The sequence below is a fragment of the Gossypium arboreum genome, chromosome 9 (assembly GCF_025698485.1).
Source record: "Gossypium arboreum isolate Shixiya-1 chromosome 9, ASM2569848v2, whole genome shotgun sequence".
NCBI classification, from domain to species: domain Eukaryota; kingdom Viridiplantae; phylum Streptophyta; class Magnoliopsida; order Malvales; family Malvaceae; genus Gossypium; species Gossypium arboreum.
The window spans coordinates 52,029,266-52,042,184 of record NC_069078.1 but is presented as its reverse complement, the minus strand read 5'-3'; the positions used below and the strand labels follow the sequence as shown (position 1 = coordinate 52,042,184).

The 12,919-nt window shown below is 39.2% G+C and overlaps 1 protein-coding gene across 1 annotated transcript; it reads left to right on the top strand.

Moving 5' to 3' along the window:
• Positions 1-10,120: 10,120 nt before the first annotated feature.
• On the top strand, positions 10,121-10,582 carry LOC128280442 (uncharacterized). The gene has a single exon (XM_053018586.1). It carries the CDS (start codon positions 10,121-10,123, stop codon positions 10,580-10,582), a length of 462 nt encoding a protein of 153 aa, XP_052874546.1.
• The last annotated feature ends 2,337 nt before the right edge of the window (positions 10,583-12,919 follow it).

Sequence of the window (12,919 nt, the reverse complement as noted above, 5' to 3'; positions counted from 1 at the left end):
CATCATTATTATTGATATTATTATTATTATTGTTACTTTTTGTCACTATTGTCATTATTATATTATTACTATTATTATTATTATACTTATATTCATGTTCATTCTATTTTTCTAACATTATTAATGTTTCTCCGATCTTATTTATTTATTTATGTTCCTATTATATTTCCATTCATGATACTTCTATTTATATTTATATAGTAATATTACGTTTATTTTTCATATATACATATTTTATTCTTGTTATTATGATTTCATTTATTTATATCTTTTACATAGTTTTTAAACTTGGATTTTTTTATTTATATTATTTATGTCAAAACTCTTTTATGTATATTTTTATTCGAAAATTATCTTTCCACATATATTGTGTATTTTAAACTACCATACGTATTATTATCTTGCGATTTTTTTATATATCTTTTAGTTTAAGTTATTTTATACATAACACGTATTTTAAAATTCGTATGCATTATTTTATACTATCTTATACATCAATCGTTTTAAATTCCTTTCATTGTTACTTATTTTGAACTTTCTGTACATTGCTTACTCTAAAATATTTTATATACTCATTATCTTACATACATATCTATATACATAGTTCGTGATAAAATCGTTTTAATATATATTATTGATTTCACGTTATCTTATATATACGATTTGTCTTTTTTCTTTTAAACCAATTTACATATATGTATGTACATATATATATTTCCATTCAAATCTATTATGTATATATTTAAAAGAAAATTTTTATATATTTTTATTATTTAAAACTTTTTCATATATCATTATCCCTTTCATATATTATTTATATTGGGCCTTTTATTGTATACATCATCTATTTAAAGTTTCATATGCATTACTTGGTATAAATTATTTTGTATGTTATGCACTTCAAAATTCATTTACATCATTATTTTTATAAAGGAAAACTACTTTATACATTTCTTAACTCCAAATTCCATTTTTGAAATCGGTTAAATCCCAACTCATTATGCTTGGATTTCAAATGATTATACTTTTGTTACATCTGGTCTTATTATTCCGTTTATCATACCCTTACATGTTTTATGTTCTAAATTCAATACTTTGCATTTTATATTCATTTATTCGTTTACCGTGTTATGTTATTTATCTATTCATTATTCATGTTATTTATATATTATTTCTATTTCGAAATATACATGCTTAATACTATATACGTTTAGCCTGCTCATCTATTCATTGAGTGGTCTATATGTTTCATACATTGATTCGTAAAGCTTTGTCATTCTAATCATGTCCAAACATTTTAACATTATGACCTTTTTATGGTACATTTTTGTTTCATCATTTTAATTATTTATCATGATTTGTTTCTAAACGTACCTCTTAAATATTTAACTAAAATTTTTAGATCCAAATTTAAAACAAAAGAAAATCTTGAAAATAAGACAATGTTTCGCGTCTTGGAACACCGAAGAATTGTGCCCTAACTTACGGGGTTTCGATTCTCTCGTTGATTCTAAATAGCCAAATATCCTTTCGAGTTTTAAGAACACATGAAATTTCAATTAAAATTAAAGATAAACTTGCGCTCGGAAGTCCAAGGTATCGTGTCCTAACTAACGGGATGTGATTCTCTGATGTCTCGAGATGAGGAAATCTTTAGCAATCGTTTTGATCCAATTCAAGCACTTTTAAACTCGACATTCATAAAAAGGGATCGTATTTCAAAATTTATTTTAAAACTTTTCAATTTACGATATTAAGACATTAATTAATCAATTAGGTACCAATTTTGGGCGTTACGAGGGTGCTAATCCTTCCTCGTACGTAACCGACTCCCGAACCCGTTTTCTCAAATTTCGTTGACCAAAATGTCGTTCTAGTAAACTAAAATGTTTTATTAAAACAAGGGTGATCCGATCACATCCAATAAAGATCGGTGGCGACTCCGTTTTAATTTTTACTTTCAAAATCAAAGTCGATCCCCGTTTTAAAAAAAATGGTTACGACAGCTTGGCGACTCCGCTGGGGACTTTGAGAGTCAAACCTTAAATTGACTAATTTTTGTCTTTTGTCGAAAATTGAAAATCGGTTTTAAATTATCTGCATTGCATATTATTTGTTATTTTCGTGGCTTTCTTCATAATATGCTTGCTTTAAGTAGTTTAATTCTTTGATGTATCTTTGCATATCGCATCACATTATTGGTCAATTTCACCCTTTTAAGTGGAAGTGAGAAACTACTCTTTCGTGAGGTCTTCACCTCCGTATAGGATAGTGGATCGCTTTCTGGATACATCCGTACCTGCTTATTCGTGAGGTTTTCATCACCGTATAGCCGTAGGGAAATGTATTCCCCTGAATCGAACTCGGTCCATATGAGCCTATAATGGGCGAGGATCGAGGAATTTGCTGGTTTAGGTATCTTTACTTTAGAACCGAACTACATGTAATGAGCCCTAAGAGCCTGCCCTAGGTAGAACCACATCGAACCCTAGTGGTTACCCGATTAGGCGCTTATTTACTCCTTATTTGTTTTGAATTCTATTCTTTGTATATAATACTAACTTGTTGTGTTTTGATTGTTGTCGCATGGCATCTCATCATAAAAGGGTGTTGATTTACGTTCGGTTACTAAATACAAGAGTTTACCATGGAAAAAGGATTTCTTGATAGAGTGGAGGAAAATGCGGCCGTCCGAGTGTGGTCCGAGAGAACGCAACAAGAGAAAGGAGATAGTTTGACAAAGGAATTTGAATCGGAGTTGTGGGATTTCACTCGCATCAGTGTGACTCAAAATGACCTGCAAGAGTTAAGGGATATATGGAATAGTTGGAATGGCGAAGTCAAGCAACTTTTTTACTGTAACTACGACAATTTACCCTATTTGCTCGATGTAAAGGTGGACAAGTACTTGTTCCGGGCTCTCGCGCAATTTTGGAACCCTGCTTACAGTTGCTTCACCTTCGGAGGAGTTGATTTATTACCTACTGTGGAGGAATACATGGCGTTACTTAATTGCCTGAAGATTCAGGTTGATAGGGCCTATTCAAGACCTGTCAACATCCCTCCCTTTTTGAAGAAGTTGATGAATGTAACGGGGATGAGCGAGCAATGGGTTGCAGCCCGCATCAAGCAAAAAGGGGATAGTAAGTGTATTCCTTGGAGGAATTTGAGGGACTTGATTCTTGCGCACCCGGATTCAAAGAAAAGGGTTGATGTTTTTGCCTTAAGCCTCTACGGTTTGATCATCTTTCCTAAGGCGCTAGGACACATAGATGAAGTGGTCTCAGATCTATTCGATCGGCTTGATAAAAGCACTACACCTGTCCCGGCAATCCTAGCAGAAACTTTTAGATCCTTGAATGCATACCGGAGAGCGGGCGAGGGAAGATTTATTGGTTGTGCTCAGCTTCTTTTGGCTTGGTTCCACAGCCATTTTTGGAAGGTGGAGAAGGTCTACTATCGGGTTTTCTCTAAGGATTATTCCCCATTAAGGGAATTAGTGGCCACACCGAGGCAGGACGACATCTCAGAAGAGAAATGGATAACTATTCTCCAGAATTTGTAGGCCGAAGACGTTGAATGGAGAGCTCCATGGTTGATTCCTGACGAGATCTTATATAGGTACGGTGATTTTGATTGGGTCTCTCTGGCCGGAATATAGAGAGCCGTTGGATACGCTCCACTGATGGTGTTAAGGCAATATCGATTAAGGCAATTTATACCGGTGACACAGGGTTTGGCACAATGTGAGTCCTCCTATAAAGACAATAATTATAAGAAGAGTGTTCGCGAGATATCAGATACATGGAACCAAGCTCGAAGAATGAAAGGATTTACCACAGGCCCGATGACCACCCCCGGGTATGAATGGTGGTGGGGTAGGAGAGTCAACGACAACATCCCTTGGCCGAATCAAGGGAACACTCAACCGATAGAGGAGCATTTACGGGTTATCCCATCCGAGTTAGAGATCATTAAACAAGACTTTGAGAAAAGGAACTCAGAGTTGGGGAAGAAGATAGAGCAGCTAGAAGAAGAGAAAATGAAATTGGGATTAGACGTCGATATCCACAAGCTAGAGGCTGAGAAGTTAAGGAAAGGAAAGAACAAGGCCGAGGAAGATTTGCATAGTTTGAAAACCGATTACAAGAAGCTGTGTATGTCAATAAGAACTGCCGGTTTTGGTAAAACGTCGGAGCAATGGCGTCAAGAGATCAAAGAGGAAAAGACTAGAGCCGACCATTGGGAGAAAAGCTTTCAAGATGCCCGAATATGAGAGGACACTCTGAAAATGAGTTTGTTAGAAAGCCAAAACAAAAAGGAGAAGTTACGTGCTTGGGTGGTTGAATTGGAAAGATCACTTCATCAACATCGTAGCCGTAATTCGGTAATTGAGCTGAAGACTAGTCTGAACAGGATCGAAGAGTTGAAAAGGAAAGTAGAAGAACTCGAGACTGCACTACGAGATAGTAAAATTCGAGTGGAACTTCTTGAGGCAAACAACGACCATTGTAGGGAACAGCTTCACCACTCTCAGAACCAGATTAGAGATAGAGACTATGTCATGGGCGAAGCTGTGACTCAGGTTCGGGAGGTAGCCAATCACTTGCAAACCTTGGCAGTCCAAGCTGATGTATTAAGCTTAAAGTATGAGTCAGAATCAGATCAAGGCCGAAACCTAGCTTGGGTCCTTAGGAAAATTAAGGCTTTGGGCATTAAGGCAAAGTCGTATATATAATCATCCGTTCTATGTAAAGAAATTTTTCTTCTAGTGAAGCTTTTCTAATGAAATTGTATTGGAATCAACGCCTCTTTTTGCATCATTCATTTGCATTACATTTCATCATGTGCATTAAATTTCGCGAAAAGACCCTGATTAAACAAAATTATTTCAGTTAATCTGGAAACCAATGAGAATCAACCAACTGAACACAGCTATTATACCCGCCGTAAAACCAAAACAATGGATCAGAGATTAGAAAGAATAGAACAAATGCAAAGGGAAATGCAAGAGCAATTACAAGCACAGATGCAAGAGCAATTGGCTAAGATACAACAAGATATGAAGGAAAAAATGGAAGAATCCCAAAATAATCTGATAGGCCAGTTGGCGCAGTTGCTGGCTAGAGAATGCGAGAAAGGGAAGAGCACCATGGGGAATGATAATGAAGACCCTATCTATCCTCCAAGCTTTGCTCCGGTAAACACCCAACCACAACCTGAGGTGCATCCACGAACGGTACCCGTCACTATTAGGCCCCAGCAATACCAGGCCAATGCCTTGACACCAATAAACATTTCTGTAGGATCAGGCTCTAATCTTGGGGATAATCCAGCTAATCCATTTGTCTCGGACCTTGATGACATGGCAGAAATGGAGAAAGGAAAAGTAGATATGGCAAAACAACTCGATGATCGGTGCAAATGGCTTGAGGAAAAATTCAAAGCAATGGAGACAGCTGATTACCGTGGCGGGATCGATGCTAAGGGCTTAAGCTTGGTCCCAGATCTGGTACTCCCACCAAAATTTAAAACCCTGGAGTTCGAAAAGTATAATGGGACGAGCTGCTCTAAAGCTCATATTACGATATTCTGTCGAAGGATGACAGGGTATGTTAACAATGATCAGCTGTTGATCCATTGTTTCCAGGACAGTCTGATCGGATCTGCGGCCAAGTGGTATAACCAGCTCAGCTGTGCCCAAATTGGTTCGTGGAAAGACTTGGCTTAAGCTTTCATGAAACAATACGGTCACATGATGAACATAGCACCTGACAGAATTACCCTACAAAACATGGAAAAGAAGCCGAGTGAGAGCTTCAGACAGTATGCACAACGATGAAGGGAAATAGCGATGCAAGTCCAGCCACCCCTCTTGGAGAAGGAAACGACCATGCTATTTATCAACACTCTAAAGGCCCCATTCATTAACCACATGTTAGGAAGTGCTACTAAAAGCTTCTCGGACATAGTAATGTCCGGGGAGATGATAGAAAATGCGGTAAGATGTGGGAAGATTAAAGCGGGGGAAAATGCCAAGAGAACGGCTCCAAGAAGGAAAGAAAACGAGGTGAACAATGCGAGCGCATATCATAAGGGTTATTCCAAGCCGGTCACAGTAAACCAAAGAGGCGGTGACTACTAGCCATCGTGGCTCATGAGTCAAGATTCCAACCCAAGGCCTAACACGGAAAGAGTCCAGTTCACGCCAATCCCAATGACGTATAGGGAGCTTTACCAGAATCTGTTCGATGCGCATGTAGTGTCTCTCTTTTACCTAAAACCCATGCAACCTCCATTCCCAAAGTGGTATGATGCAAACGCGCAATGCAAATACCATGCAGGAATTGCGAGGCACACAATTGAGAACTACACAGCCTTCAAAAAATTAGTTGAAAGGTTCATAAAGATGGGCATTGTGAAGTTCGATGATCTCACAAAACCTAATGTGGCGGGAAATCCGTTACCCAGTTATTCAGACAATGGGGTAAACGCGATAAGCAAAAGTGGAGGAAAGAGAACTAAGATGGACGTATCGGAGGTAAAGACCCCGTTGAGATGGGTTTGGAAGAAAATGGTGGAAGAAGGTTTACTTATACAAGGTTTAGAGGAGAAGCCTGAAGGAGGGAAATACTATTGTGAATTCCACGACGAGGAAGGGCATAAGATCCAAAAGTGCAATGAATTCAAGGCTCTGGTACAGAGATTGATAGAAAATAAAGAGATGGAATTCTTTGAGTACACCGAAGGCCCGAAGGGAGAAGATATGTACACGTCAGAGCAAGGGCCAACCAACAATGTCCGAGGGGTCAATCACCCAGTCGTTATTATATCCTGACCAAGAGTCAATGAAGTCAGAGTACCAATTGCGCCAAAGGTCATAATCCAAAAGCCCGTTGCTTTTCCTTATAAAGATAGAAAAAGAGTTCCTTGGAATTACGACTGCAACGTAACGATCCCAGGAGAGGAGAATCCAGTTGGCACTTCGGAGAAAGGTCAAAATGAGGGTTTCTATACACGCAGTGGAAGGCGTTATACTCCGAACACAAAGGCAGAACCAGCTAAAGGAAAATTCGTGGTCGTTGAGCAAGAAAAGGAAAAGACAACCAGACCTGAATCACCTGTCAATGAGCCTGTAACTGAAAATGAGGCTAAGGAATTCTTAAAAATCCTGAAGCATAGCGAGTACAGCGTTGTGGAGCAATTGCACAAATAGCCAGCTCGCATATCCGTACTAGCCTTGCTCTTGAGTTCAGAAACTCACCGAAGTGCATTGATGAAGGTTTTAAATGAAATATATGTTACGGATGATATCTTCGTCGACAAGCTCGATCGTTTGGTCAACAACATCAGTGCAGATAATTTTATTTTCTTTAATGATGATGAAATACCACCGAGAGGCATGGGATCTACAAAGGCCCTGCATATTACCACTCGCTGCAAGGGATACACATTGCCGGGGGTATTGATTGATAATGGATCGGCATTGAATGTCATGCCCTTGTCTACATTAAATAGGCTGCCAGTGGATAACTCTCACATGAAGACATGTCAAAACGTCGTGAGAGCATTTGACGGTACGGAAAGAAAAGTGATGGGAAGGATCGAGATACCTTTCTTGATTGGCCCAAATACATACGAGGTGGACTTCTTGGTAATGGACATCAAGCCATCATACAATTGCCTGTTGGGGAGACTGTGGATTCACTCGGCGGGGGCAGTGCCGTTATCCCTACACCAAAAGTTAAAGTTGGTAACTGAGGGTAGGTTGGTAATGATAAACGCGGAGAAAGATATTATTGCATCCGTCACCAATGACGCACCGTACGTGGGTGAGGACGATGAGACGATAGAATGTTCCTTTCGATCGCTAGAATTTGTCAATGCTACATTTATTGTCGAAGGAAACAAGATCCCAATGCCCAAAATATCCAAAGCTACGAGGATGGGCCTGCGATTGATAGTCGGCAAAGGAGCCCTGCTGGGAAGAGGACTTGGAAGGTGCCTCCAAAGAAGGAGCGAGATACTAATGCTAAAAGAAAAACGAGACCACTTTGACTTAAGATTCAAGCCAGACGCGAAGCAAAAGAAGAAGGAGCTGGAAAAAAGGCAAAAGATGAGAAGAGCACGTCTGCACAGTAAGGAGGTCAAATGGGAACCAATGACCTTCCCTCATTTATCCCGAACGTTCGTGTCCGGAGGAACTATCCATCCAAAACAAGAGATGACAATGCAGAAAGTGGCAGAAGAGATGTTGGGAAGTTGGAGCATTAACGCCATATCTGAAGAAAAAACTGAAGGAGGGGATTTATCTAGAATTTGCCCTTACATTCCTGGAAGTGTTTTGAACAATTGGACCTTGGAGGAGATCCCTGTAACTTTTAGAATTAATTCAGAGTAATGTTCAAAACAAGCTTATTGCTTTATGCCTAGAGGCAATAAGAACCCTTTTATGAAATAGGCATATGTCCAAATATCGTCATTTCAATAAAAATGCATTTTTGCGTATCATATTAAGCAAATATTCTTTTATTCTTTCTACTTCATTCATAATCATACCACACAAATCAAATATTCTTAGATTCTTTTGTTCTTTGGATTTCTTTCTTCATCCATAACAGGTCTTTAGATATCAATGATATGAGAAACGTTGCTAATGACTCAGAGATTCCTTTCGAGCAAGATTTATGTATGGAGGACACTGAGAATTTTGAAGATGACCGAAATTGTAGCTTATCTCCTGATTTGTTAAGAATGGTAGATTAAGAAGAGAAACAAATCCTACGTCATAAGGAGTCAGTGGAAATTGTTAGCTTAGGAGAAGGAAAAGAGGTGAAAATTAGAGCTAGTATCGCTACAGAAACAAAGCAAGACCTCATCGAGTTACTCCAGGAATTCAAGGATGTCTTCGCATGGTCATATTAAGACATGCCCGGATTGAATACTGATATCGTGGTACATCGACTCCCCATAAAGGAAGAATGCAGGCCAGTACAACAGAAACTCCGAAGGATGAGACCCGATATTTTGTTAAAGATAAAGAAAGAGGTCAAAAAGTAATTCGACGTCGATTTCTTACAAGTGATCAAGTACTCAGAATGGGTAGCCAACATAGTCCCAGTTCTTAAGAAAGATGGGAAGGTACGGATGTGCGTGGACTATCGGGACTTGAATAAAGCCAGCCCCAAAGACAATTTTCCATTGCCTCACATTGATACACTAGTGGACAACACGGCAGGTTACTCACTTTTCTCCTTCATGGACAGCTTCTCGGGATATAACCAGATAAAAATGCATCCTGAAGACATGGAAAAGACAGTATTTGTAACCATGTGGGGAATGTTTTGTCATAAAGTGATGCCATTCGGATTAAAGAACGCAGGAGTAACATATCAGAGAGCCATGGTAACTTTGTTCCATGACATGATGCACAAGGAGATCGAAGTTTACGTTGACGACATGATTGCAAAATCTAAAATCGAGAAAGAGCATGTGCAAGTCGTGAGGAAACTATTCTTGAGATTAAGAAAGTTCCAACTAAAGCTCAATCCCGCAAAGTGCACCTTCAGGGCTATGTCAGGAAAATTGTTGGGATTTGTAGTTAGTGAGAGGGGAATTGAGATTGACCCGGATAAAGTCAAGGCTATACAAGAATTACCCCCGCCACACACTCAAAAAGAAGTTCGAGGTTTCCTAGGAAGATTAAATTACATCGCCCGTTTCATCTCACAACTAACGGAGAAATGTGACCCTATATTTCATCTCCTTAGGAAGCATAATCCAGGTGTTTAGGATGAGGAGTGCGAGAAAACTTTTGATAAAGTCAAACATTATTTGTCCAGTACCCCAGTACTGATGCCACCTTGTTCGGATAAACCATCGACATCAGACTTGACTGTTTGAAAACTCCATGGGATGCGTGTTGGGCCAACATGACGAGTCAGGAAGAAAAGAGAAAGCGATATACTATCTCAGCAAGAAATTCACCGAATGTTAGACAACATATTCGTCGATTGAGAAGTTGTGTTGTACTTTAATTTAGACAACCCGAAGACTAAGACAATACATGTTGTACCACACAAATTGGCTTATCTCGAAACTAGATCCTTTGAAGTATGTGATGGAGTCAAATGCTTTGAACGAAAGAATGGCTCGTTGGAAAATTTTTCTTTCTGAGTTTGACATAGTCTACGTGAACCAAAAGGCTGTAAAGGGGAGTGCAATAACAGATTTTCTGGCCAGTAGAGTTTTAGAAGATTATGAACCATTGAGCTTTGACTTCCCGAATAAAGACCTAATGTACGTTGCGACCACGGAAGAAGACTCTCAAGAAGGTCACCTGTGGAAACTGAATTTTGACGAAGCTTCAAATACTATGGGTAACAGAATCGGGGCAGTCTTGGTATCCCCAAACGGAGATCAATATCCTTTCACCAGCAAACTGGATTTTGATTGCACAAATAATATGGCCGAATACGAAGCATGTATCGTGGGAATTCGTGCAGTAATAGAACGTAAGATTAAAGTACTAGAGGTATATGAGGATTCTGCATTAGTGATCTATCAGCTTAAAGGGGAATGAGAGACAAGAGACCCTAAGCTAATCAATTATCGAAGGCTGGTTCTTGAGTTAATCGAGGAGTTTGACGATATCACTTTCTGCTACCTTCCACGAGACGAAAACCAGATGGCTGATGCTTTGGCAACCTTAGCTTCTATGATCAAAGTGAATAAACAAGAGGATATGAAGCCTATCCAAATGAGTATTTATGAGGCTCCGGCTCATTGCTGCAACATTGAAGAAGAATAAGAGAAAGATGATCATCCTTGATACCAGGATATTTTACGATATGTGAAGAGCCGTGAATACCCAGGCCAAGCGACTGAGAATGATAAAAGGACACTAAGAAGGCTGGCTAGTGACTATGTCTTGGATAGAGAGATCCTATACAAGAGAATGAAGGATCATGTACTCTTAAGATGTGTAGACGCTGTCAAGGCTAAGCAAATCCTAGAAGAGGTTCATGAGGGTATTTGCGGAACACACGCTAATGATTTCACCATGGCTAGACAGATTATGAGATTCGGATATTATTGGTTCACCATGGAAGGAGATTGCATCAACTATGCCAAGAAGTGCCATAAATGCCAAATTTATGGAGATAAAATGCATGTACCTCATTCACCCCTTCATGTCATGACTTCTCCATGGCCTTTCTCCATGTGGGGCATGGATGTCATTAGGCCGATCTCACCAAAAGCATTTAATGGACACCGATTCATCTTTGTGGTCATAGATTACTTCACCAAGTGGGTAGAGGCTACTTCTTACGCCAACGTCACAAAGTCGGTAGTCAGTAAGTTCTTAAAAAAAGAGATTATATGTCGATATGGGATGCCCAAAAGAATCATATCCGACAATGCATTGAACTTGAACAACAGCACGATAGTGGAAGTTTGTAGCCATTTCAAGATCAAACATCATAACTCGTCACCGTATCGCCCAAAGATGAATGGTGCAGTCAAAGCAGCCAATAAGAACATCAAGAAGATCATAGGAAAAATGATTGAGACCTATAAAGATTGGCACGAGAAATTACCATTTGCCCTATACGCCTACCGGACGTCAGTCAGAACCTCTACCGGGGCAACACCTTTTTCTTTAGTTTATGGAATGGAAGCGGTTCTGCATATTGAGATCAAGATTCCCTCTCTACGCGTACTTTCAGAACTAAAATTAGATGAAGCAGAATGGATCCAGTCTCGATACGACCAGTTGAACTTGATTGAAGAAAAGAGGCTAAAGGCTATCCGTCATGGTCAAATGTATCAAAAGAGAATGATGCGGGATTATAATAAGAAGGTTCGCCCTAGAGAATTCCATGAAGGAGACCTTGTATTGAAAAAGATCCTCCCCATACAAAAGGACTTCAGAGGGAAATGGATGCCGAATTGGGAATGACCTTATGTGGTAAAGAAGGCTTTCTCTGGAGGGGCTCTGATTTTGACCGAGATGGATGGTAAGAACTCGCCTAATCCCATTAATTCAGATTCGGTCAAGAGGTATTTTACCTAAAAAAAAAGGGAGAGGCCAAGGTGAAAACCCGTGAAAGGGCGCTTTGAGACCAAAGGGGTTTGAATTGAAAACCCAGGAATGGGCAATTCAAATTTTGATCGAACATGCGGCATGCGACAGTTTTGCCTTCTCTAAATTAACAGAAGAGAGGGATGCTACGTATTGGGGCATCAACAAAGTACTCTTGGTCTTCCAAGCACATACCGAGTTCAAAGAGTCCTCGAGAAGTTTGTGCAACGAAGCTCATACTGCGATATCTGGGGCACCTATTCTTATCTTATTCATTTTGTTTAGCAAAATGTGCCACCTTAATTAATTCGTAGGTTCTCATTTTGTACCTTAGCAAATGTGCTATCTTAATTACCTTGTTCATCTTGAGCTTCGCTCTCAATAAAATTTCATCTTGCCTATTGCGATAATCTTTTTCAAGCGTCTTTCATTAAATTGATGATTAATGGACTAATAATATTCAAAAGAGTTCTGCATATTACTCTGAAATTCTTCTAAATGATACAAGGACCTGAAACGGGACTAATTAGTTTGAATCGCCCAAATTCAAGGATTAGAAAAGTTGGGGAAAGAATAACCCAAATTGCGATTATCCTTCGGGTATTCTGCCAGAGATACCAGTCAAGGAAAAGATAGAATAATACGTCAATAATAAAATCTCGATGAACAACGAGTGATTTAAAAAAAAAAGGGGACATTTTGCATTCATGCAAACGTCATTCATACATGTTTAGCTAGGAGCATTTGATTCATTCTGATCATGACATCTTAATCATTTGGCATAAATAGGTCCATGAAACGAATTCAACAGGTCATGTTCTCCAAAGAATGGTG

Coding starts and splice junctions, on each gene's coding strand:
- LOC128280442 (XM_053018586.1), top strand. CDS start 10,121: ATGGAGTCAAATGCTTTGAACGAAAGAATGGCTCGTTGGAAAATTTTT.